The following is a 27933-nucleotide window of genomic DNA, read 5'->3' as shown; positions in this document are numbered from 1 at the left end:
GGTCCGGGAATATCCCACATGCCACAGAGCAACTAAGCCCGTGCGCCACAACTGCTGAGCCTGTGCCCTAGAGCCCACGAGCCACAACTACTGAGCCCGCGTGCCAACAGCTCATGCTTCGCAACAAGAGAAGCCACCGCAATGAGAAGCCCGCACACCACAACGAAGAGTAAGCCCCCGCTCGCCCCAACTAGAGAAAGCGCACAAGCAGCAACAAAGACCCAACATAGCCAAAAATAAATAAATAAATTTATTTTTTTTTTTAAAAAGAAATTATAATAAGAAAGAATTAACACTGCTTGACTCTGGTAAGGGGAACTGAGTGGCTGCAAGACAAAGTTAGGACAGAGCCTGTCACTGTATACGCTTTTGTACACTTAAAATTTTGAACTATGTGAACATATTACTTACGTATTAGCATAACTAAAGATTTTAAATAAGTTTAATAAAAAGCTTTACCCATTAGTTTCATGCTACTCTTGACTCCTTATCTCATATCTGCCTGAGCATTTATATAGACAACTGGCATGTCATTCACTCATTTATTAATATGTGTTACTGTGTAACTGACTCTGTCATCTCCTCAACGAATAGCTGGAAGTTTTCAACAGGAGTATCAGATAAAATATTTTCATATTAAGTATAAGGCTGGACTAGAAAAATCCTAAAGTACATTCAAAAACTGAAAGTTCTCTTTAGTACTTGGATTTTTATAAAATGGAATCAAAGGGAAATTAAACAGCTTGCCTTGTCAGGCCCAGGAATACTACTAAATGCTGAAGCACAAAACACAAACAACACAGCTTTCTGTCGTCTTGATGCCAATTTACTGATATAACACCTAGTAAACTTAAAAACTAATCAAGCTCCTATCAACCTATCAATAGGTTGGTATAGGTATCAATATCAATAGGTATCAATAGCTCCTATCAATACTAACCCCCCAAATTGGTATGTGTATAAGTGCATACATATACATGTGTGCCAACTTATATGACTTAAGGACAGATTTGAGCAGTCTACAAAAACAGAGGGTAATTCTTATGAACTCCATTAGTAAGTGTACTCTCTATTTCTACCATAGGAGATAACCAAATATTCATAAATGAAACCTTATACTTCCCGAAAAAAATTCTCTAAAACTGAGTCTGCTTTTCAAACTTAACTCCATGAATTCATTCAGAATTTTCAAACTTCATGTTGCCATTTCCAAAAATGAAAATCATTATACAAGCTTATTCTGTCTGGGATGACCACTCTGCCATGCAATTTCAATTCTTGATGTCATGTGATGGTAAACACTACTGTGGTTCCTTATATAAAGGAGGGTGAGTGCAGCATGCTGAAAAAAGGATGGAATAAGCCCAAGTCCCAAATAACATCATTGGAAGGCCGAACCAATTGGGACCACCAACCTTTGGGTAAGGCATTAACATCCCTTGTTGTTGAAGTCTCTTTTCACTTGCTTCCTTAAACATCCTGAGACTAGAGGCTAAATGGCTTTATGGTAGCGTGAGTAAATAACAAATTGGTAAGAGAACTGGGTATCATTAGAGCATACACTGTAAGATTGACTTGTCGAACTCATAAAAACCTATGCCTTATCAATCAGATTCATACTCTTTGTGTAAGTGAAGTGGCCTTATGACACTACTTGTCATAGTTTCCTCTATTTAATATCATCTCACATAGTCCATTAGATCCAAGTAAAGTAGTGAATACTCACTAAATTTTAAAATTAGTGAAACAAACAAAAAACGAGTTAAGCAATAATCTGTTAAAGTGGAAGATCGGGCTTCCCTGGTGGCGCAGTGGTTGAGAGTCCGCCTGCCGATGCAGGGGACACGGGTTCGTGCCCAGGTCTGGGAAGATCCCACGTGCCGCGGAGCGGCTGGGCCCGTGAGCCATGGCCGCTGAGTCTGCGCATCCGGAGCCTGTGCTCCGCAACAGGAGCGGCCACAACAGTGAGAGGCCCGGGTACCGCAAAAAAAAAAAAAAAAGTGGAAGATCAATGAAGGCTTCCTTTAAAAATGTTACTCACCTCAATAGTTAAATTTTTTTTGGCCAATGAGTGTTTGGTGTTCATTTACTTCTTCACAATCTTATTGTTTTAAGGGCTTGGAAAAACGTTTGATGCGTATCTGCTATTATTATTAATCTTTAAGAACATGTTAGATAATGATATAAAAACCTTTTTCTGAATTGTAATAAGACTCCTCCAACTAGAAATACTAAATTCCAATGTATTATTCCAATAATTTTAATTTACTTGTTTTCTCAACCAAGACTTTTAGGATATTAGCTATGAAAAAACAAAATTTTTTTAAGGAAAAAACCCACTAGCCCCAGACCTGTTAAACCAGTCTGTGTGACAGGTAAAAAAGTTTCCTAGAGCTTCCCTGGTGGCACAGTGGTTAAGAATCCACCTGCCAATGCAGGAGACACGGGTTCGAGCCCTGGTCCGGGAGGAGCCCACATGCCGCGGAGCAGCTAAGCTCGTGCGCCACAACTACCAAGCCTGTGCTCTAGAGCCGGCGAACCACAACTACTGAGCCCATGTGCCGCAACTACTGAAGCCCGCGCGCCTAGAGCCCGTGCTCTGCAAAAAGAGAAGCGACTGCAATGAGAAGCCCTCACACCACAACGAAGTGTAGCCCCGGCTCACCACAACTAGAGAATGACCACGCGCATGCAAGGAAGACCCAACGCAGCCAAAAATAAATTAATTAATTTAAAATAAAAAAGTTTCCTAGTCATTGACTGAAAAGGAAATAGAATGTTACGTAGTGATCTACACCTGAACCATGTCCACAGCACTTTGAAAAGGTAAGGATCTGATGAGAGAGTTTTAAGGCTGGCTTTCGCAATGCCAGTTCTTTGACATAACCTAGTCATCTGAACTGTAAGATCATTAAGCCAAATGTCACAATTTCTCAGTATTTCTTCAAACTTTAAAAATAATTAAATCTTATGCTAGATGTATTTCTATTCTGCACTGGTAATTCAAAACAAAACTTCTACAAGATATAAACACAGGGGACTTCATAAATTCTTTGCCTTTGAAATCTTTCATATGCCATTTTACAATGTTTGCTAATTTTTTTGGAGTCACAAGAGTCCTCCTGTTATTGGAAATGAGTAAACTGAGGCAAGAGACGAGAGTTGTTACTTTGTAGTAAGCAGGCATCCTGCTCTATTAGACCACAGTGCTTTTTTAAAAGTGCCTATCAAATAGGCAGCACAGAAAGCCTTCTCCTCACAGACATCCAAGGCATCCCCACCAAGAAGAGACAAAGCAGAGAATTCCTACCCCCCACACCCCCCAGGAAGAAGAAAGCATGTAACCAAAGCATGCTTCTCAATCTGCACTGTGGATTGGGAGAAAAAAAAGAATGAAAACAGAGTCAAGGGGGACCAACTTCTGAGACTCAAGGCTAGGCTATTAGGTTTGTCCCACACATTGGGAAATTACTGAAACACTGCTTAAGGAGAAATGGAATCAGGAATTCCTGGGGTCTTTTGATTTCAATCTTAAATCCCCAAACAAAAACACCTGAAGTTAAAGTATTTCGGCAACCTGAGCAGTTTTTAGCTTATTCTTACTTGTTTCTATAAAACCCACAAGGCCTACTTGGAGTCCCTAATATTTAGAGCTGATTCCAAGTGTCGGCTAGTGGCCACTTTCCCGCGTCCAAATCCAAAAATAACGTTAGCGCTGACCCGGGAAAGACCTTCAGGCACATTTTCCTCTGTAATCATTAGCCTCACACCACCTTGCGACGTCCTATCTTCGATGGCTTCCCTTGGTAAGTATGGCAAACGTGAGGGAGAGAGTTAAGAGCAGGCATGTACCTTTACTACGTCCCACATAGAAAACATAATAAAACCCTGGGAGAAAGAACTCGCAAGGGACACCTCGCTCGGCCCTGGCTCCCACCACGACACAAAGACACAGCGAGAGCAACAGAAGCCCGGGTCTCTGCACCCCACATCTCACTCTGCAAAAGAGGCAGAGTTCCAGCGCAACTGAACCCACCCCTCAACATCCCCCTCCCACGTGGGTCCTCTCCCTTTCCCGAGCGCAGGGTCCCATTAGAGACAGGGGTCTGGAAGGGATCAGACCACGCCGGGGCTGGGGAGGGAGGATGAGGGGACCCGCTCCAGGCAGTCTCACCAGCCCCTTCCTAGAGGCCCTGGGCTGTACGCCTCCCAGTTCCGAGGTCTGAGTTCCCACGCCCGGAGACCCCAGGCCCCTCCAGGTCTCCCCAGAGGGGAACTCGAGGCCCCAGAGCTGCGGGGAGGGCTGGGCTGCCAAGCACCGGGTCCGGACGGGATGGAGCCCGGGCCGCGTGCGGCGGAAGATGGGAGGCGGCCCCTAGCAGCCGCCGCCCCTCCCCGGGGCCCAGCCTCTCCCGGTCCCAGATCGCAGGCTCCGGGGCGGCCCTCCCCTCACCTCAAGGCGGCGGCGGCGGCGGCGGCGATGGCGTCCGAGGTCCGACGGTACCGGAGCCCCTGCGCGGAGGCGGTGCTGGGCGGGAGGAGACGCCGGCAGCTCCGGCGATGGCTGACAGGCGCGCAGCAACCAGGCCGGCCCGGCACACGGGGGAGGGGCGGGGCTTCACGGCGCCGGCCCCGCCCCGCCCCCGCTCCCACCTCAGCCGGCGAGCCCCGTGAGGTGACTACGTCCGGGGTTACTCGAGGCCGTTCACCTCCGACCCCGCTCCCGGCGGCGGCGCGGTCCGGGTGGCAGCCAGGAGAGACGCGGGCCGGGAGGGCCCGGCGACAGCCAATGGGAGAGCGGCGCGGGGCGGGGCGACGTGAGGCGATGCAGATGGTCCGAGCGCCGCTCTGCCATTCGGGGCCCAGCGGCTAGAGGGCGGGCGGGTCCCGGGCTGCCGCGGGCCCTTTCTCCGCGGGCGGTGTACGGCCGGCCGGCTGGGCGCCTCCCTCTCCCGGCAGATGGGGGAATGGGGACTGGCCCCACACGCCGCTCCCATCCCTGAGAGACGCCGTGGCCCGCCGGCTCGCTGCGCGGGAAGGGAGCCCGGAAGGGTTCAGGACTGAGTGGGGCTGGCGGTGTGCGTGAACACCTCACCGTGTTCAATACCAGCGCCCCGAAGAGGTGGGTATCGCATCCGTGAATTGCCCAGGATCACACAGCGTGGTTTCCAAGTTAGTGCAGGCAAACTAACCCCTATTCTGAGACAACATAACCGGCCTCGCTGGGCTTGCCCTCCCGAAAGGAGTCTGAGGGGCTGGATCCTGAAGCATTGAGGGGAAGCCTTCAAGAAGGAAGCTCTGTAAGAAGGGCGGGGTGCCAAAGCACAGCCTCCTGTGCCTGCCCGGAGCCCGGAAAGCGATGGCGGTCAACTCCTGACTTCTCCGAAAGGAGCGTGCCTCCCCACCTCCACGGTGTTACACCAGGCCTTTGAGAAGAAGCCAACCAATTTTTCTAGTTTTGCCAGTTATTTTATAGCAAGACTTTCATGGTGGCTGTGTGTTGAAAATTAATAGTAACTGGAAAGAGTCCCAACATATAATACAGCTATAGGGCAGGAGAGAAAGAAAATTAGAGAAAATTGCACTTCAGAAGAATGGGTGAGCTTAACTCCTTCCAACCCTGGCCAGAGTACTTTTCTGATCGGTACACAAGCTTGTGCTAAAGGTCGAGAGGCACAGAGGATGACAGTTTGGTGCCAGAAGAAGTTCTGTGCCAGAGGGCAAAAAGTGAATAGGGTATAGATACACGACCTGAAGTCAGAAGTTCTTGGGTGGAAGCAGAAGCAGGAGGATGGAAAGGCTGATCACCAGGGAAGAGTATTCATCTAGGAGCCCTCATCATACCGCTAGGTGCTGGCTTCTCCAGTTTACCAACCTACTTTATTTTTTTTGTTGTTTTTTTTTGTTTTGTTTTGTTTTTGCGGTATGCGGGCCTCTCACTGTTGTGGCCTCTCCCGTTGCGGAGCACAGGCTCCGGACGCACAGGCTCAGCGGCCATGGCTCACGGGCTTAGTTGCTCCGCGGCATGTGGGGTCTTCCCGGACCAGGGCACGAACCCGTGTCTCCTGCATCGGCAGGCGGATTCTCAACCACTGCGCCACCAGGGAAGCCCACCAACCTACTTTAAAATAATAGACTGGAAACAGAAATTTAGAAAGAAAATGTCAACTTTACAGAGAAGTGACCCATGTTTCACAATAACTGTCATTAGGTACATCTGTCAGTTGAACAAAGAGCGGAAAATCAGGATGTAAAGATACTGAGCAAAACCTCAAGGTTTAACAAGATGTTTGACTTGACTGACTCGCGGGGTGGGGGGGGGGGAGCCTGGGAAGAGGGAAGCTTTGCCTCTCCCTAATAGTGCTCTATGAAAGAAGTGACTTTGTAAAGAACCAGAAATCTTGAAGTTGTCTGTTTTATTTTTCATCTGCCTTTCCTAGTTCCTATGACTTATAATAGGTTCTTTCTTAGCGATGCTGCTGTTTATCAGCCTTAGGAGCACTGCAAAACCAGGGAGTGGTGCTCAAAAACTGTCCTTATGGGAAACTTCAGCAAGCCCTTACATGGCCTGCTTTTTGACCTCACTGAACTTTGGAAGTAACTGAGCTCTCTAAAGAACTAGCCAAGGAAAGACCTAATGAATGAGCTGCCGTGAAAGAAAATGAAGAATGAGTTAGGATACACCAAGACCACTTACATATGATATAATAATCTAATTATTGTTATCAAACGGTAAGACAACTGGGCAGAGAGCTGTGTCTCTAAGACAGTACACCTGGAATTTCAACACCTCCTAAGTGTTGTGCTGTTTGGTGCATGCCACTACCTGCCTATCTGTACTACAGGCTCTTTAGAGCTGTTCCATGGGTACTTGCCACACAAGCTTATGTCTGTAAAAAGTGGAGGAGGAAAGCTAAAGGGTGGAGAGAACTTTATACAAGACTAACAGGTGTAACAGAAGGGAGTGAGTGGCACATTTCTAGATGCTGAAACTAGAGGCTATAATGAGCTGAATTGTGTTCTAAAATTTGTGTCCAAGTCCCAACCCCCAGCACCTCAGAATGTGAGTATATTTGGAGATAGGCTCTTTCTTTAAAGAGGAAATTGAGTTAAAATGAGGTCATTAGGTGGGCCCTAATTCCAAATGACTGGGTGTCCTATAAGAAGAGGAGATTAGGACACAGACACACATACAGGGAAGACCATCTGTGAATCACAGTTGATGAAGCACTTACCAGAATGTGGCTGTTTTGCTGGAGAAGATGGCCATCTACAAGCCAAAGAGAGAAGCCTGAGAAGAAACCAACTCTGCTGACACAATCTTGGACTTACAGCCTCTAGAATTTTGAAGAAATAAACTTCTATTGTTTAAGCCACCCAGTCTGTAATACTCTACTGCGGCAGCCCTAGAAAACTAATACAAGTTCCCAAATATCAAATGGCCTTCAGGTTTTTCAAGAAGGTTAGGTAGAGTTATCAGGGATTTTGTCCTAAGCATTCTAGCTACCTTCCAACCTTAAAAGATGGTCTCTCGGGACTTCCCTGGTGGTCCAGTGGGTAAGACTCAGCATTTCCAGTGCAGGGGGCCCGGGTTCTATCCCTGGTCGGGGAACTAGATCCCACATGCATGCCACAACTAAGAGTCCACATGCCACAACTAAAAGATCCCGCATGCCGCAACTAAGGCCTGGCACACCCCAAATTAATTAATTAATTAATTAATTTTTTTAAACAAAGGTCTCTCACCCTACTACCGGGAAGATAAGAAAAACCTGAGGGCATCCCTGTCTTTAAGATGATCCCAATCTAGTTGGGAAGACAAAACTAAACACCAAAACAGTGCCTAGATCTTACTCCTTAAATGATAACCATGTAAGTTTTATAAGAGCCATAGATAGGAGAGGATAAATTCTCAAATCTGAGTAAGCCCAGAAATACATAACAGTATGTGTGTCACTGTCTGGGACATTTTAGCACTTCACTGTCAATTCTACTTTAGTTTATAGTAGTGTTTCTCAAAGTATGTTCCACAGACCACCTTGAAACAGAATCAGTAGGTGCTTGTTAAAAATACAGATTCCCAGCCCCACTGTAGACTTTTTTTTAAAGCAGTAATTATTCACCCTGGAGTTAAGAACAACAGTTTAGGATTTATCATTATTGTCCCCCTCTTTGCTACCACATGTCTCTGATCAACAGCAATGTGTCCTACACACCTGTACTTCCTAGACAGGAAAGTCTGTCAGGTCAGGCCAAAGTTGAACCAAGGGAGGAAAGAAAGTGCCTGAATAGAAAATGGACCCATGAAGAGCACCCTGTCCTGGTAGGTATCTGGCCATGGTTCCAAATTCCTTAAGTGGCAATGTCAGTGATGGACCTTTAGGACAGAGGACAGGGGATACACTGGGATGTTATTTCCCACTGGTCCCCAATATAGAACACATACTCTTATCTGGCTTCCAGCTCTTGCCATGCTTACTCTTACCTTTGCTTATGCTGGCAAACTTGTCCTTCCTCCTTCCTAATTTTCTGAATTTTTCTAGTCCTTAGGAGCCCATTTTCTCTAAGAAGATCTCTTTTACGTGTCCAGCTCCTACTGATTTATCCTTCCTCTGAATTCCTCTAGCGATCTGGTCACCACCACATTAGTTCAGCATTAGGCTAAAATTTTTTGTGTCTATGTTGGTTTTAGCTCTCCAGCTGAATTTTAATCTTAAAGGCAGAGAGCATGTCTTATAGTTTGGTACTCCCCCTCCATAGCTAGGTAGAGATATTCGGACGGGCTTCATTGACTGAAATAAAGGCTGGCTCTCTACCTGAGAGGCCACTCTGCTCCTGATGTCTGCTTGTCCGTCTTCAGGTCACTTCTGGGAGGCAAAACCTCCAGTAGGATACTTAGCTGCTTTACAGATGGACATACTTCATCAAGAAAGTCAGTGCCTTGAGCAGAATTGAGGCTCCAGTGTGAGAAAGAAGAAAAAGAAGACACTAAGGCCTTATCAGAACACTATGTTCCTTTGCTCTAGTCAACCGTTCAGGTTTGTGCAGGGTTAAAAGCCCGAGGGAACGTCACACCATAAGGTCAGAAAATGTCCTTAGGGAGGCCACCTTGTTAAGTCTGGTCCGGATGATGAAACGTAGGATTACACAACGAAGTGCAGTGTTCCCAGTGGAGACTCCCCACGATGTATTCACATGGACACTTGGGTTTTCACAAGGCATGTCAGCTCTCCCTCCCTCCTTATTATCCAATCCCAGACACTTCCAGTCCCTATCTGTGCTATCTATAATTGGCAGTCACCAAAGCCTAGCTGCCTCTTGCATGACACCTCCAGCATCTTTCTTTAAAAAAAAAAAAAGCCCTTTCTAAGTCCTATACATTTCATAACTAAATACCTAAAGAAAGTATAAGGGGACCTTTATCTGAAGGCAGGGAAAATAACTTGTTGAGGTCTTGCCCGAGCCTGGGATTCTGACATTTCATATTGATCCGCTTTAAACCTTCTCATCTCTGACCTCCCTCTCCTGCAGGCCCATGAGAGCGCTCCCGGTGAGCTTACTCCCTGCTCCTGCCTCAGCTTCTCTTCAGCTTCCCCAGCGTCTCCATTTCTCCTGTGTCCGACCCAGCTTTCTCCTGCTGCATTTATTCCTCCTGCTACCTCTCCTCCTCCTTTCTCACCTGTCTACCCCAAACAAACACCCTCACTCTCCACTAGTATTATATATGAAACACAGTAAATAATAAAATACACTAATAATTTTTGTAGAGCCTTTAAAGGAAAACTGAGCCATTGCTCAACTTCCTTTTATCCTTTTCATCCATTCAGTCTTAAAGTTTCCCTGTATCATAACTTGTGCCAGAAGATTTCAGTGTCTTTTTTTTTTTAAGACAGGTTTTTATATTATTTATTATTTATTTATTTTTGGCTGCACAGCATGTGGGATCTTAGCTCCCCAACCAGGGCTCGCAGAGTCTTAACTACTGGACCACCAAGGAAGTCCCCATCCTGTCTTTTTATTTTTATTATTTTTAAAAATAAATTTATGTATTTATTTGTTTTTATTCTTGGCTGCATTGGGTCTTTGTTTGTGCATGGGCTCCCTCCAGTTGCGGTGAGTGGGGGCCACTCCTCGCCACGGTGCACGGGTCTCTCACCACGGTGGCCTCTCCCGCTGCAGAGCGCAGGTTCCAGGCGTGCAGGCCTCAGCAGTTGTGGCATGTGGGCTCAGTAGTTGTGGCTCACAGGCTCAGTACTTGTGGCCCACGGGCTTAGCTGCTCCACGGCATGTGAGATCCTCCCGGACGAGGGCTCGAACCCATGTCCCCTGCATTGGAAGACGGACTCTTAATCACTGTGCCACCAGGCAAGCCCCATCCCTGTCTTTTTAAATCTCACCTCTGGTTAACATACTAGACCAGCAAGTAGAACGAGCAACACAAGTCTTGTTTATCAGTGGAACTACTGCGCTGATGTGCCCGAATTTCTTTTTTTTAATTATTTTTATTTTTAAAGTTTTTTTTAAAAATTAATTTATTTATTTATTTATTTTTGGCTGTTTGGGGTCTTCGTTTCCGTGCGAGGGCTTTCTCCAGTTGCAGCGAGCGGGGGCCACTCTTCATCGCGGTGTGCGGGCCTCTCACTGTCGCGGCCTCTCTTGATGTGGCGCACAGGCTCCAGACGCGCAGGCTCAGTAGTTGTGGCTCACGGGCTTAGTTGCTCCGTGGCATGTGGAATCTTCCCAAACCAGGGCTCGAACCCGTGTCCCCTGCATTGGCAGGCAGATTCTTAACCACTGTGCCACCAGGGAAGCCCCTCAAATTTCTTAATGAAAACGAAAAGGAAGAAAGGATAAAGGAAACCAAAAATGAATTAAAATAAAATGTAGTTTAAATCAATGAATGAGATGGCCATATCAGTTGACTAGCATAGTTCTGGGAGTGAATACAGGCAAGCAGACCTGTGAAGAACTGGTTCTTGGTATTGGCAATCTCAGCCAACAGAGCAGCAGGGACACAGCCTTCTCTGTGTTCTGCACTGTAAAGAGCTGGTTCTTTTTTTTTTTTTTTTTTTTTTTTTTTTTTTTTTGCGGTATTCGGGCCTCTCACTGTTGTGGCCTCTCCCATTGCGGAGCACAGGCTCCGGATGCGCAGGCGCAGCGGCCATGGCTCACGAGCTTAGTTGCTCCGCGGCATGTGGGATCTTCCCGGACCGGGGCACGAACCCGTGTCTCCTGCATCGGCAGGCGGATTCTCAACCACTGCGCCACCAGGGAAGCCCAAGAGCTGGTTCTTGAATCAAGTAAACCAGGCTTTAAATCCTGACTCTGTCACTAATTAGCTCTGTGACTTTGAGCAAATGACTCCCTTTCTAAGCCTCAGTTTCCTTGTCTATAAAACTGAGGTAGAACACATACCTTGTAAGGTTGTGTTTTGGATTAAATGTTATAACCAAAATGTAAAGTTTCTAATACAAAACTTGGAACATAGTAGGCATGCTGAAAATATTACTTCCCCCATTCTCTCTGGGCCCCTCTCCATTTCCACTAGTGTTCAGTACAAGAACAAAATATCCAATGGATGCTCAATGAATTCAGGAATGATTATGTTATTAAATTCACTACCCCACCCCACCCCAGGCCAATATTCCCAGGGTAATAGAGCATGTGATCAGGGACCTAGGGTTAATCTGAATCCTTTACCCTTACTTGTAGGGAACAAGTAAACAGGAGAACTGGCTGTGGCTGAAGCATCAGTCAAAGGGTTGGCACTGTGAGGGTATGCCTGGCCCTGCTAGGTCCCACGGTTGTGCCACACTGAAAAGGCAATTTGGCCCCTTTGGGACAACAGGAACTTTCATATACTGCAGATGCGAGAGTAAATGGGGACAACATCTTAGAAAACAGGTTGGCATTAATTAGTGAGGCTGAACCCTGCATATGTTATAACCCAGTGTCCATTTCTGGATTTATACTCTGGAGAAACTTTCAGATGTGCCCCAGGAACACTGTTTCTTATGGCCCCAAACTGGAAGCAACCCAATGTCTCTCAGCAGTAAAATAGATAAATAAGTTATGGTACTTTCATACAGTGAAATATTATAAAGCAATGAGAATGAACACATTATTGGTACACAAAACAAAATGGATGAGTTTTACAGACATAAATGTTGAGCAAAGAAAGTCAGACACAAAAGAGTGTGTTTCCTGTTATACATAGTTCAAAAATAGGCAAAACTCATCTGTGGTGGTAAAAAATCTGGATAATGGTTACTCTTGATGGTGGGTAGTGACTGGGAGACAACATAAAGAGAGGTGTATTCACTTTGTTTTATACATAATTAAAAGTTTACTTTAAAATACATAGGGTATGATCTATCCATTTATATAAGTACAAGAGCAGGTAAAAAAATTTCTAAGTATTTTTAGTGATACATATGTAGATAGTTCACTATTTTTATAAATTTATTTATTTATTTATTAGCTGCATTGGGTCTTCATTGCTGCATGTGGGCTTTCTCTAGTTGCGGCGACTGGGGGCTACTCTTTGTTGTGGTGCGTGGGCTTCTCGTTGCGGTGGCTTCTTGTTGTGGAGCACAGGCTCTAGGAACGCAAGCTTCAGTAGTTGTGGCGCATGGGCTCAATACTTGTGGCTCGCAGGGTCTAGAGTAGTTGTGCCGCACGGGCTTAGTTGTTCCCCAGCCAGGGCTCAAACCCGAGTCCCCTGCATTGGCAGATGGATTCTTAACCACTGCGCCATGAGGGAAGCCCCGATAGTTCACTATTTTTAAAAAGCATGGGAAAATAATTACTGGGAGAAGGGAAAGGAGTGTGACCAGAGGGATAGACATACAAAGAGCTTCTCAGCTACTGGCAATGTTCAATTTCTTACTTTGGGTGATGATTACATAATGTTCACATTATTAAAAATATGCTTATGTTCTATATACTCTTCTATATGTATGCTATATTCCACAATAAAAGAAGTTAAAATAAACCCAAACAAACAAATAAAAAACATACACCCTTAAAAGACAAAGTAGCAGAGTGTGGCATTGAGATGATAATTTTAGAGCTGGAAGAGGCCTCCAAAACCATCCTGTCCAACCATTTCATTAAAGGAACTGAAACAGAGGCCAAAGAAGGTAAGTGACTTCCTCAAAGTCATTCAGTCAATTACAGAGCCTAAGTACTCCTCCCACAGACCCACCCTGTTTCCCACTATCTTCCAGAGTTACATCTCTCACCTGCACACAACATTAAAACTCACCAATGTTATAGCTTTTTTTCCTCCTAAATTTGAAATTTTTGTTGCGGGGAAATGAGATCAGGAGAGAAATCCTCTCCTCCACAGATACTGCAAACACTTAGAAAACCAGGCAAAATGTCTGTAATAGGAAAGAAAAAAATGTCTAGTAGTAGAGAAACAGTTCTGGGTCTGTTTTTTCTACTACTGGATATTTTGAATCGTTAATGAAGCTCTCCCACTTCTCTGTACCCCACAGTATGGCTGCTCCAACCTGCAGGCTGACTTTTGGGACGGGTCTGAGAGTCGGTAAAAAAAAACTTTTCTGCTTCATTTTGTAAGAGCACAAGGTGTCTTTTGGGAAGAGTGAGCTCTTCTGCCACCTTGTGACAGAGAATGAGAATAGCCCTCAGAGCCTTTCCTTCCCCTGCTCCAAGGTGGCAGCACTGTTAACGGGGCATCCTGGAACTAATCTACAGAAAATCTCAGACAGAGTGACAGAAGGGGAAAGTGTCTGACACCATAAGGGGCACCATAAGGGAGCAGAGAACAATGCAATCATGTTAAGGAAATAGTAAGCAAAAACCATGAAGCCCAGGAAAGGCAGAGGAGCCCCTTTATTCTCTGCCTACCAGCCCTGCTAGGAGAATCAGGCAACTGAGACAGTGCTGGTCTGGACCAATCAAGATTTGAGGCACTGGGCTTCCCTGGTGGCGCAGTGGTTGGGAATCTCCCTGCCAATGCAGGGGACACGGGTTCGAGCCCTGGTCCAGGAGGATGCCACATGTCACGGAGCAGCTGGGCCCACGCGCCACAACTACTGAGCCTGCACTCTAGGGCCTGTGAGCCACAACTACTGAGCCCGCGTGCTACAACTGCTGGGACCCACGCGTCTGGAGCCCGTGCTCTGCAACAAGAGAAGCCACCGCAATGAGAAGCCCGCGCACGGCAACGAGGGGTGGCCCACGCTCGCAGCAGCTGGGAAAAGCCCGCGCACAGCAGCGAAGACCCAATGCAGCCAAAAAAAAAAAAAATTTTGCGGCACTGATGTTCCCTCTACTCGGCTGGCTTCACTTCTATCCTCTGTTCCATAGCCAAATGTCTTTCAAAGATGATCTACACTTCCTCACCTCCTATTCCCTCTCAGCCGCCTCCTACTTCCATCATGACGCTGGAACTGCTCTTACAGAATTGTCAAATCCGGTGGACAGTTTGTCCAGTGGACAAATCCTTTCCTTCCTTGAAATACCCTCTTTTCTTGGCTTCTAGAACGAACACCCACTCTCCTGGTTTTCTTAGCTCAGATGCCACCTCCTGAGAGAAGTCTTCCCTGACCACCCTACTTAAAGTGGCCTCTGGGAATTCCCTGGTAGTTCAGTGGTTAGTCCACGCTTTCACTGCCAAGGGCCCGGGTTCAATCCCTGGTTGGGGAACTAAGATCCTGCAAACTGTCAAAATAATAATAATAATAATAATAATAATAATTAATAAAGTGGCCTCTGTCATTCCTCCTTCACCTCATCACCCTGTTTGTTGCTTCATGATGATTGTCACAATCTTTAATTATCTTGTATGTGTATTTGTATATTATTTATTGTTATCCCTCTGCACTATTTTATTTTCAACCATGTTTATTGTCTGCTTCCCATTGTTTCACATGAACTCACACTTGGCCTTGCTTACTGCTAGAATAGTGTCTGGCACACAGTAGGTGCATAATAAAGACTTGTGGAAGGAAGGAATGAAAGGCACTGTGGCTGCGTGTTCAGCAGTTCCTCCCCTCCGTCCACATGGAAACATGTCCTTCAGTGACACCTCTGTCCTTTCTGTTTTCCCAAGATTTCCCTTCATGCTCAATTTAGCCAGATTTCAACCTGAATTAAAATGTCAGGAAACAGGGTAGTATTTAAATTATGCTTTGACTCAGACCTCATGAAATCCCTTATGGAAAGTCCCTTGAATCAAGCTCCCTTTACATCATTATCAGAGCGTCAGCCTCTAGAACCTTCTTACCCATAATCAAACCTATAATGGCTCCAATGGAGTAAGTACACTCACAGTGGGTAAACAGACTTCAGAGGGTCTGAATAAATCTTCATTATTGCTATGATCCCCCTAGCTATGCTATCACAAAGTCTACAATTTTAGAAAAAGCTAAAGGATACAATTTTAGAAAAATCTTCTACAATTATCTGTGTAGGAAAGCCTTCCCAAACTTCAGGCAGTACCACTCACCTAGTGTACTTAGCTCTTCCTCACAACCTCTAAGCCCAGCAGTCATAGGAATGTGGTCCACCTACACTCACTTCACTATTTGGGAGTGTGAAAATGCGCAAAACTAGACAGGTATGTCTGTACTAAGGTAAGTTTATATGTATAACTGTGAAAGAATTCTAGAGATCACCGGGTTGGAACACTCCATTTACAGAGGGGAAAACTGCGATCCATAGAAGCCAAGAAACTTTTCTCACTGTGCCACACTTAACCACACGGGCTGAACTGGAACCCAGTTCTGTTGATTCCTAGTCCAGTGCCCTCGCCAGTGTAACTCACTGACTCACTCAGTCCTAGTTCCCTGCTCTATTCTAGAAATCACTTTCCTTAATAGAAATCTCTCCATCTCTTTATGTCGGTGTGTGAATAGCCGTGCCTGTGTCAGTGAGCATGTATGCGAATGTCTACGTGTCTCTCTGCGAGTATTTGTAAAGCATATCACTGGGTGTTTATGCCCTTTCTCCCGGGGAAAGCTCTAGGTAATTACAGCTCCTTATGTCGGCACCAGCAGTGAAGTTAGGTGAAGATCTTCTGAATCAATCATTAACAAACAAACTTGGTCCTCTCTCCCGTCAGGAAATGTGGCAAAATAATTAGGGTGGAACCAGACTCTCCCAGGGTCAAACCTGGTTCCAGGCAGTGAAAGAATTTAGAGACAAGGCTATAAGTGGCTGTGACAGACCAGCAGCATACTGTCTCTGCAAGGAGAATGTGCCCAAGCTAACATGGATACCATCTTGGTTTTCAGCCCCATCATTACATCCTATGATGCTAACAAGAAAGGTAAGTACTTCTCTAGCCTAGCATTCTGGGAAATCCAAAGAGAAGCCTAGAAAGTGTTTGGGGGTCTATTCTGCCAGATAGAGATACAGCCAATACTCAGCTGATGATGCTTTCCCCATGTTATTCAACCCAGAGAGATAGCTGTTTCATGGTGAGACGTCTTCAGAGAGTGTGATGCATTCTTCCATTTTGTTCATGTAACTAACATTAAAATTCCTTTCACTGTGAGATGGCTTTCTTTCCTGGCAAGTACTGTCAGAGTTTCAGTATTGTCAGCACCTAAGACTCCTAAATTCATAACCCTTCATAAGATGTTGTCTTCCTTTTTAAAGGCATTACATCCAAATAGATGGGGATGCTCTTGGGTGGGAAGAGCTGAGAAAGGGTATGAGAGTGGAATGGCACCGCTTGCTGCTCTTTGATAACTGTTTATTTAACACATGATTTTTCAAAGTGTCCTAAACAGTTCATCTCTAAAATTAGCTGACCAAAGTTAAGGCCAAACAGCATAAGGTGCAGCAGTAACAAATTTAACAAATGAAGAAAACTCACAACACCCTGTGAGTTATGTGCCAAAAAGCATAAATAACTATAACCTATCATTCTATAGGAACCTGGAGAGATATCTTGTCCAACGATATTAAACTTCCAAAAGTTTTAATACAAGAAGGTAGATAAAACAGGAAGGAGAAGAGATAATAGGCAGTGTTTGAAGGAATGCGTTGGTTAGTCTTTCATTAACTTAGTTAACTCTTTTACCTTCTTTTTCCCTAAGGATAATAGACTGGTATCCAGTTTTCTTTATACTAGGCTAACTCCCACTTGCATAAATCTTGAAGTCCTTTTGAGGGAATATCTGATCTCCCCAAGTGCAAGTTTTATGAGAAGGAACTGCATTCTTCTGTATCTCCCTCTCCGGTGCCCAGAATTCTCAAGAAGTACCCAGTCAACCCTGACCTTTTTTTTCCCCCAGAACTCAGAGACAGCAGCTGCCATGTGGAACTGCTGCCTGGTCTCTTCCTCTCAAAGGGCTATGCTAATGCGAGGTAGGGAATGGGCCCTTGAAAAATCATTTTGCCATTCCTGAACATTTTTACCTTTAAAAGATGCTTGTTTCCCCCAGTCCGAGCCCAGATCTCAAATATCCTGTTTAAAAGCTATGTATTCCCCTGAGAGGCTTTCTGGAAACCCATTTTTATCTTTTTTTTAAAAAAAAATTATTTATTTGGTTGCACCAGGTCTTAGTTGTGGCAGGAGGGCTCCTTAGTTGTGGCTCGCAGGCTCCTTGGTTGTGGCGTGTGAACTCTTAGTTGTGTCATGCATGTGGGATCTAGTTCCCTGACCAGGGATAGAACCCGGGCCCCCTGCATTGGGAGCACGGAGTCTTATCCACTACGTGACCAGGGAAGTCCCTGGAAACCCATTTTTAAATGAACTGCTATTGACTCACAGACTTAGAGAACGAACTACAGTTACCAGGGGGGAAGGGTGTGTGTGAGGGGGGGAGGGATAGTTAGGGAGTTTGGGGCTGACATGTACACACTGCTAGATTTAAAATGGATAACCAGTCTTCCCTGGTGCTGCAGTGTTTAAGAATCCGCCTGCCAATGCAGGGGACATGGGTTCGAGCCCTGGTCCAGGAAGATCCCACAGGCCACACGGCAACTCAGCCCGTGCGCCACAACTACTGAGCCTGCGCTCTAGAGCCCGCGAGCCACAACTACTGAGCCCGCGTGCTTCAACTACTGAAGAGCCCATGCTCCACAACAAGAGAAGCCAAAGCCACGACAATGAGAAGCCCTCACACTGCAACGAACAGTAGCCCCTACTCGATGCAACTAGAGAAAGCCCGCATGCAGCAGCGAAGACCCAATACAGCCAAAAATAAATAAAATAAATAAATTGATTAATTGAAACAAAAAGTTCTTCAAAAAAAAAAAAAGAATGGATAACCAAAAGGACCTACTGTATAGCACAGGGAACTCTGCTCAGTATTCTGTAACAATCTAATTGGGAAAAGAATTTGAAAAAGAATAGATACATGTAACAAAAAATAAATTAAAAATAAAATGTTCACTTATGCAATATAAATAAATTAATTAACTGTTGTTACCTAAGCCATGGCTGCATAAATCAAAGAGACAAGGTGAGGAAAGAGAAGGAGGAGGCACTCAAGCGGCCCTGTGTTAGAAAGAACAACCTAGGAGCATCTCTCTGGGCTCCATTTACTGCAGTCACCGATCTTCATGGGACCCATGGCGGGAAGGGGGAAAGGCAGGGCTTGTATATTTAGTACCATAGATACATGCTGAGGAAGAACTGAAGGAAAAAGAGAAGAAAGTACAGCAGTGGGCCATGAACGGAAGTGGTTTGGCTGGGCACCATTCAGATTAAGAACTGGCTTCATTATCCTATCTGGCTTTTCTCTTTCCAGAAGCTCAGACAGAAGCCAAATGGCCCACATTCATCCTAAATCAGACTGTGGCTACCTTGCAGTGTCTTGGTTCTAGGAGCAAAGTGAAAGTCAACCTTGTATATTTGCAAAAAAGGCGAAAGGTCAAGCACACTCTGAAGAACCTGAGAGTCAAGCTGTTCCCTGCAGAAACAGTACTGCCCCCCCGAGCTGTCACCTAACCCTCACATCCAAGGTTCAGACTGGATCCCTTGTGACAGGCAAAGGTGAGATTAGAAAATGAGATGGATGTAGGCACTGCCTTCTGGCTGACGTCCTTGGAGGCAGGTAGAGCTTAATAGCAGCTAAAGCCTCAAGGAAATGGATTAGCCTCTCTCTCTTTAGGCAAATCTGTGTAAATTTTCAAATGTCATTTTAGTGCATGGATTAGGCTCTTTGGAATTTGATTAGTATGAACTGATTCCTATGGTCTGTTTACCCCATGAGAAACTGTGGGATACAAGAGAAATAACATCAAACAAGTGTTTATTTCTCCAATGCTCAGTTTCCATAGCTACAATTGAGAGATTTGACAAGATGATCTAACTTCTAGATATGTAAGCCCAACAGCAATATGTAAGGCCTCTCAAATAGCCCTTTTTTTTTTTTTTTTTTTCTTTTTTTTTTTGCGGTATGCGGGCCTCTCACTGTTGTGGACTCTCCCGTTGCGGAGCACAGGCTCCGGACGCACAGGCTCAGCGGCCATGGTTCACGGGCCCAGCTGCTCCGCGGTATGTGGGATCTTCCCGGACCAGGGCACGAACCCGTGTCTCCTGCATCGGCAGGCGGATTCTCAACCACTGCGCCACCAGGGAAGCCCTCAAATAGCCCTTTTAACCTGCTAGTATTATTACAGAATAATCTCTAAAGGAGATTTCCACTTAAATATAATGTACCTAATGTTCCCTATTTAAAATGAATTATTTTGTAATAAAGCATCATCTCCTAAATTATCCACTTCATAACTTTGCATTTTTTGTACATCTCCTTAAAGTGGGGGAATCCTTGCTCAAATATTCTTAGCCAAAGAAAAGCTAATATTGCGATTCCATCAGCACTGGGAATAGACTGCTTGTATTTACAAACTTGCTCCACCTTAATACTCAGTTACCTAGCAGATGAGACCTAAGAGATGAGCTGCCAACAGGGATGGACATTAATTTAGAAGCTGGGCAGAACTGGAACTACACTGACATATGAAAAGCCTATTAAGTAGATTTTGAAACAGTGGCTGCCAGGAGGTGGCAAGACATGCCACACTGAAATCCCATTATCCCTGTGGCTAGAGGGCACAGTTCTTCTATGCAGAGACACGATCTCTAGGTTTTGCCTCCTCTTTCAATCATAATATCACTCAGTTTGCAAAGTGTTTTTCACACCTGCTTTCTCATTTTTGTTTCTGATCTTCACATCACTCCTGTGAAATAAGTAGACCAAGAATTATTTGATTATAACCATCCTGCAGATAAGGAAACCAAAACTCAGAGAACTTATATGTTACTTTTCCAAAGTGAGATTTATTTATCTTCATCTCATCTGACCCAGAAACACAGATGCTGTCACTTCAGAGAACTGATTGGCACTATGCTGAAAAAAATTCCACATAATTCTCGTTTTTCCTTTTGAGCCCGTTGGCTCTTTGTCTCTGCTTATCTTTGCCAACACTGTCTTCCTGATTAAACAAATCAAGGACTAGTTCCCCTACAATTTGTGTACAGTACCTGGTACTGTGCCCACTGGCCTCTGAAGTAAAGAACTGTCATTTTCACACAGACTTAAGACCTGGGAAAATAATTCAGAAAAGTCAAGTGGGACGTACAGATCTCAATTTAATAAGCAATGACAGGAGGCCATTAAAAATAGAATAGGAACCACTGTCGGAACTGGATTAGATCAATTTTGGAGGCACATGAAGGTGGTTCCAGACCACAGTCAGCACCCATCCGCACCCCATCTTTTCCACAGCTGTTTGAGTCACCGTCAACTCTCATTTGGATTCTGCGGGAGCCTCCTAACAGGTTACTCTGCTTCTTCCAGGCCCCCCCTACAGTCTGTTTCCAACTCAGCAGCCCACTGATCCTTTAAAAACAAAGCCATCCGGTCACCTCTCTGCACAAAAACTTGCAACGGATCCCCACTTCAAGCAGAACAAAACCCAAAGTCCTTAAACTGGCCTACAAGGCCCTAAGTAATATGGACCCACTTCCTTCAGAAACTCCCTCATCTCCTATGACTGTCACCTTGCTCACTCCACTGCAATCTCTCTGGCCTCTGTGCTCTTCCTCTAAAACTAAAACATGCCAGACACACTCTGCCCCAGGGCTTTTACACTAACTGTCCCCTCTGCCTAGTTCCCCAGCATCTGCTTGGCTAATCCCCTCACCTCCTTCAAGTCTCAGCTCAATTCTCATCTTCTCAATGAAACCAGCCTCTCCTGTAGGTCACCCAACCACTGCCCACCCGCACCCCTCAGACTGCTCCCTTACCTTTCTCTACTTTTCTTTTCGTAGCACTTATCCCCTTCTAACAAACCATAAAACTTACTGTACTTATTGTCTGCTTCCCCCCATCCCCGCTCAGCCCTCCTTCCCCCTCGCTTGTTCCCATGGTAGAATGTACCCAGCTGATATATCCAAAGTACGGAAGCAGTTCCTGGCACATACTAGATATTCATTTTTAAATAATATTTGCTGAAAGAATGTAATTGAGGGGTACATGAAGCTGGGAGGTCTCCCCTTCTTCCAGCTCCCCCTTTCCCCAAACCTCTCTCAAAGTCATTGACTTAGACTCCACTAGACAGACCAGCCGCAGTCGTTAAGGCAAATTATGATACTTCATGTTCTTGCTTGCACTTTGGAGCCATCTTTTTTTTTTTTTTTTTTCGTTATGCGGGCCTCTCACTGTTGTGGCCTTTCCTGTTGCAGAGCACAGGCTCCGGACACGCAGGCTCAGCGGCCATGGCGCATGGGCCTAGCCGCTCCGCGGCATGTGGGATCTTCCCGGACCGGGGCACGAACCCGTGTCCCCTGCATCGGCAGGCAGACTTTCAACCACTGCGCCACCAGGGAAACCCCAGGAGCCATCTTTTTTAAAGAAGGAAACTTTCAGTGGTGCTACACCCTCCATCCTTATTATCATTATGCCCTTACGAGTATAGCCATACTCCTTCACTTGAACCTACGTTAGTCAAAGGCACCATGGGAATTTAATCCATATCTTATTAGTATCTCTATCCTCATTTATTCTTTGGCATTATTAAGGCCCACACTTTAAATCTATGGACAGATCGATGGGACCACAGTTAGAAGTTTATATCAGCTGGGTAGAGCTAGCGTTTTGTCAGGTGAAATCAAAGGCAGGATGAAGTTTTCTCAGTTGTCCTTTCATTGTTTCTTTCTTGTTTTATAGCTTTTTTACCAGGAATCTCCCAGTGTAAGGTCTATCCAGTGATGGGGGCTTCATCAGAGACTTTCCCCACCACTACCACCTTCGTAACTCCTGGGAAAAAAGGAGAGAAAACTACAAGGATTGATGATTTTTCTAGTCCTCTGAAACAAGGTACAGAATAAGTAGAGGTGAGATAAGAACGGAAAGAAAAAGAAACATTTTCAGTCCCAACATCTGCCTGGGTCTCCTACAATTTTCCTGGAGGTTGAGAAGTTACACACAGTTTGCATTAGAAAATCACTCCATTTTTTATGGAAAAAGAATCAGCTTCTCTATAAAGAAGGTCCCAGAAATGTCTGTAGCTTGACACTATTAATAATCCTTCACCTCCACACAAGTGAGCTCACCTTGTAGCCAGATTTGGGGACAGCGTAAATGGTATTGGTTTGGTGGGTAATTCCAGCCATTGTGTGAATAGAGAGGCAACATTTAAACTCTAAGCACTTGCTACAGTGACGACAACAACCAAGAAGCATGTTTTCATCTGCATTGTTTTTGCAAAGAGCCCTCCCTAAATTGGCCAGGATGCAAATTCTGTAAGATTTCAGTTTGGGTTACATCCCAGTTCTAACAGGAGAAACATAAATATGAGATTAGTAATACCAAGATGCACATGAGCCATTTGTCCCCAACTTTGGCTTGTGACCCAAAAACAATGGCAATTTACCTCTGTCCCTCATATGCCCCACTAAATTGAGAAGAGCATAGGAAAGGTGATTTGCTAATCCCATACAGTGTGTGTGTCGGGGCACAAGGACAGAGACCCTGAGAGGGCTGCTGGTGACAGACTCCCTTGCGTAACTTTTCTTTCCGTGAAAGCAGTGCAAGAATCAATCCTACTTGATCATGGAAAAATTCCAAATCCTAGTAAAGGGCACTCTGGGAAGAGACTGCAAAGGAGGTTAGAGCAGAGCCCACCATGTCCACCCCACCCCTGACTCTGAACTGGAAATTCAGCCTCTGTCTCTGAAGCAGGCTGGGCCTCTGTTCGTCTTGTGAGCCAGGAGACCTTCAAGTCAAAAGGTCAATCTCCTCCTTCTCTCAAGTTCTTCTCTTTTCTCCCTTTTCTATTCCTCTCTCTCCTCTCAGACACACATGAGGACCTACAGAAGAGGCAGACATGGAGCACCGTGTCAAATTTCTGATTGCAGTCACCTTGCTCAGTGGAATTGCCATTATAGTGTTCGTCATTTTTGAAGCCCCAGGCCCTGTAAGTTTGCTGATGTACTGGGTCCTTGGGCTTGATCTATAAAGACCTCCTGTCCCGGGCTTCCCTGGTGGCGCAGTGGTGGCGAGTACGCCTGCCGATGCAGGGGACACGGGTTCGTGCCCCGGTCCGGGAGGATCCCGCGTGCCGCGGAGCGGCTGGGCCCGTGGGCCGTGGCCGCTGGGCCTGCGCGTCCGGAGCCTGTGCTCCGCAACGGGAGAGGCCACAGCGGTGAGAGAGGCCCGCGTACCGAAAAAAAAAAAAAAAAAGACCTCCTGTCCCAGAGGCAGGCTGGCATAATGAGAAAAGCACAGACTTTGGAGTCTGGACACACCTGCCACTCTACACTCACTAGCTGAGTGGCTTTGAGAAAGGTGTTTGCCTTCTCCAACCGCAGCTGCCTCATCTTTAAAATGGGACTAATGATACTTGCCTCTCATGGTGGTTATGAAGTTTAATGGAGATTCTGTGGGAAAGGCCCCTGGCACGTAGAGGTGTTTGCTAAATTCAAGTTCCTTTCCTCTGCTGTACTTGTACATTCTCTAGGGAGGATAGAGCCAATAGGAATGTATATTTTCTTTTTCCTTAGAAGAGATGATTTTCAGGAATTCCCTGGCAGTCCAGTGCTTAGGACTCCATACTTTCACTGCCAGGCCCGGGTTCGATCCCTGGCTGGGGAACTAAGATCCCATAAGCCGTGTGGCACAGCCATAAAAAACAAGAGAGGTGATTTTCTTTAAATGGCCTGATATGAGGTTTGGAAGATAATCAGATGCACAGCAGCCACCTGAAGTTAATACCAGTCATTTTCTCCCTTCAGAGTCAATGCCTAGGAGCCAGAGAGCTATGCCAATGCCAGAGGTTGTGGCGAAGGCCAAGAAAGGAAAGCCAGCAACCTGGTGTAGCTGAATCCCAGACTGACAGCCCAAAAAGGAAAGTGTTCTCTGTATGGCTATTGTTATTTGCCTAGAGAAAATGCGGTTAATATATAAATCCTGGGAGACAGGAAGCTGCTTTAATTATGCAGCAAATGTGGGTAATTATTTTATGTGTCAGGAAATGGGCAGGTATTTGTACTACTGTTTTCTTAACATCTGCAGGGTCATAATACAATAGGGTACTTATTGAAAATAGCTATTTCTGGGCATCAGATATAATAAATCAGAATGGCTAGAGTCGGACCAGGAATCTTATTTTTTTTGTATTTTTTGTTTGTTTGTTTGTTTTCTGTACGTGGGCCTCTCACTGTTGTGGCCTCTCCCGTTGCGGAGCACAGGCTCCGGACGCACAGGCTCAGCGACCATGGCTCACGGGCCTAGCCGCTCCGCGGCACGTGGGATCTTCCCGGACCGGGGCACGAACCCGTATCCCCTGCATCGGCAAGTGGACTCTCAACCACTGCACCACCAGGGAAGCCCCAGGAATCTTATTTTTAAGATTTTTTTTTCACTGGACCACCACAGAAGTTCCTTTATTTTTTTAGATTTTTAACAAGCTCCCTAAGTAGAGGTGGATTTACTGTGAAATTAATGAAGCTTAAACTCAGGACCCACGGGACCTGCACAAAGGCTTTGTATCCAATTTTGTATTTTTAAAATTTGTATTCTTTTTCTTTAAAAAGGGTCCCTGAAATTGCAAGAGCTTCAGAGCCCACAACCTACATCTCCATCCCTTCCCCTGGGTAACTCTGACATACAACACAGTTCAGGAACCACCACACTTGAACACAGCCTGAATACTTGGCAAAGCACCTTCTTTCTTCCCTGCCCTGGGGTTTCCTGGCAGGATTATAAATCCATATTGCACTTTAGTGTGTAAGTCAGACATCACACCACCGGCTCAGCATGACTGCTTTAAATAGTTTTTCCACCAGGAATGGACGCAGCCTTTGAATACAAGAAAGTGATGGGTGCCTTCTTTACATCTAAAAACCCACTGAAGCAAAGAGATGAGGTCTCCAATACTTTTTTAAATTAAAGAAGGTGGCCACTTTTGTAGAATTACAGCACTAAGAATGGGTCTCAAAGATTATATAGTCCAGGATGGGACACACTCTTTAGTTCCATGTCAACTGCATATATCAATAACCAAGCAGAGGACTTCCCTGGTGGCGCAGTGGTTAAGAATCCACCTGCCAATGCAGGGGACACGGGTTCAATCCCTGGTCTTGGAAGATCCCACATGCCGCGGAGCAACTAAGCCTGTGTGCCACAACTACTGAGCTTGCGCTCTAGAGCCCGTGAGCCACAACTACTGAGCCCATGTGCTGCAACTCCTGAAGCCTACGCACCTAGAGCCATGCTCCACAACAGGAGAAGCCACCACAATGAGAAACAGGCGCACTGCAACTAAGAGTAGCCCCCATTCACCGCAATTAGAGAAAGCCCGTGTGCAGCAACGAAGACCCAATGTAGCCAAAAAAATAATAATAATGATAATAATAATCAAGCAGAGTGCAACTAGAAGATGAATACATTCCAGAGGTCTAATGCACAGCATAGAGATTATAGTCACCATATTGTATACTTCAAAACTGCTAAGAGACTAGATCTTATACATTCTCACCACAAAAAAGCAAGATAATTATGTGACATGATGGGATGTTAGCGAAAGCTACCGTGGTCATCACACTGCAATTTATAAATGTATCAAATCAACACGCTGGACACCTTAAACTTACACGTTATATGAAAATTAAATCTCAATTTTAAAAAATCAAGCATGGCACTCTTTCCACCCAGGCATGGCATCAATCCTTTTTATCATAGTGCTTTAGGTATCCAATGGCAACTTATTTGTCATCTCTGGTCTAATTTAATATTTTCTATAATCCTGTTTCTGCTAATGTTAGATGATGAGCCCACGTAAATTAGTATAATTCTATAATTTAGTGTATTTTTAGTTCTTTAATCCAATCAACATTATCATTTCTACTGAACATTGAAAGAAATAGGCTTGAAGGGGACTAAAAAGTCTAGTCCAGAATTAGAAGAAGCCATGTAACAGCAACTCTGATGGAATTTCTCCCATTAACAAAATAAGCTACTAAATGATAAAGGAATTAATTTTAAAAAAGAAATTTTATACACACTGCCTCATTTGAGCCTCATAAAAATCCTGGGAAGTAGCTAGGGCAGGTATCTACATCTTATTGATACTTAAACTAAGGCTTAGAAAGGTTATTGACTTTCCCATGGTCACAACACCTAGTGGAAACAGAACTAAAATTCAGGTCTTTTAATTCCTATACTGGATTTATTGGCTTATTCATCTTTTCCACAAAATTTTACTGAAAGCCTTCTATGTGCCAAGTTCCCTGCCTTCAAGAGGCTTGGAGTCTATGTTCATAACAGTTAAGCATTTAGAAAGTACATACAAAATCAGATGGGGCACGGTATAATGAGAGTGGAATGGGATTAGTAAAAAATATTTGGTCCACATTGACCCAGATCTTTGCCCCTACTCAAACAGAGTGAGATTGTTTGGGCCTAATTCCAGAAATGAAGTAGAATCCCTGTGCATCTGGGATCCAAAGTAGCTGCACATCCAGGGCCCTTTCCATTCAAGGCAAATCGGTCAAACAAGGGATGGCTGGGCTGTTTACTAGGACGTTATTGGTTCCAATAAACTGTAGGTTCTCATATATAAGTGTACTTTGCTGATACTTTCTCAGTGTAAAGCACAATAACTTTTTCTAGAATTGATGGGTAACAAAGGCGAAATGATGTGAACTTGGAGTTACATGGGGTTTTGTACTAAGCTATCTCTGTGTTGATACATTAAGAAATACCCATTTGCATCCTTCTTTACCTTTCATATTTCCTTTTTTTTTTTTTTTTTTTTTGCTGTACGTGGGCCTCTCACTGTTGTGACCTCTCCCGTTGCGGAGCACAGGCTCCGGACGCGCAGGCTCAGTGGCCATGGCTCACGGGCCCAGCCGCTCCGCGGCATGTGGGATCCTCCCGGACCGGGGCATGAACCCGCGTCCCCTGCATCGGCAGGCAGACTCCCCACCACTGCGCCACCAGGGAAGCCCCCATATTTCCTTTAAATCTCTAGGTTAGACAAGATGCTCCCAAATCATCAAGCTCCAAGAAAGCTGCAGAGATCACTGTGGTCCACGAGACATACTTCTGACAAGTTCTGCTCTGCCTCACACACTGAATGAAAGATCCTACATTGTCTTCTCCCTACTATTAATCAGTATGGGCAGATTCTTGCCAATCTTACCATCGTATCTTCAGCAGGGACGGACATTATGATCAGACAGTAATGCCAGGCCAGTGAGAGGGAAGCCTAGGCTCCAGAGTTACTCTCATGCCTTTGCTACTGACTTAGCCACAAGCCTCTGATACTCACTTGGTAATCCCACAAAAAATGGATATTTTTTTCACCCCATCAAATGAATACAAAACGTCTTCCCTCTAAGCACTATGAATGCTTAGCACCCATTACTCTCTTTGACAAAAGGTTTAAACACAGCCTCCAAGGAACTGAGCAAAGCAGCCCTTGGTGTGGCATCCACCA

General features: G+C 45.1%; 2 protein-coding genes across 3 annotated transcripts in view; one reads left to right on the top strand and one right to left on the bottom strand.

Annotated features, from left to right (window-relative positions):
* ACACA (acetyl-CoA carboxylase alpha) overlaps nt 1–27933 on the bottom strand; it is a 375954-nt gene that overhangs the window by 330175 nt on the left and 17846 nt on the right. Inside the window, exon 1 of one of the 2 annotated variants that reach the window (XM_067020791.1) lies at nt 4454–4755. The exons of the other annotated variant lie outside the window; for it this stretch is intronic. The gene's annotated coding sequence lies outside the window, so the exon portion shown is untranslated. Of the gene's footprint in view, nt 1–4453; nt 4756–27933 lie in introns of those variants that run through there. 2 annotated transcript variants of the gene reach the window in all.
* On the top strand, nt 16243–27543 carry C19H17orf78 (chromosome 19 C17orf78 homolog). The gene is given in 9 exon segments (XM_059048676.1): nt 16243–16300; nt 17274–17330; nt 18696–18884; nt 18887–18979; nt 22161–22278; nt 23284–23327; nt 23330–23409; nt 24227–24343; nt 27466–27543. Coding segments are annotated over 9 exon segments (834 nt in total).

The sequence above is a fragment of the Kogia breviceps genome, chromosome 19, assembly GCF_026419965.1.
Source record: "Kogia breviceps isolate mKogBre1 chromosome 19, mKogBre1 haplotype 1, whole genome shotgun sequence".
NCBI classification, from domain to species: domain Eukaryota; kingdom Metazoa; phylum Chordata; class Mammalia; order Artiodactyla; family Physeteridae; genus Kogia; species Kogia breviceps.
Note: the sequence above shows the minus strand (reverse complement) of the source record. Positions and strands in the feature narration are given on the sequence as shown.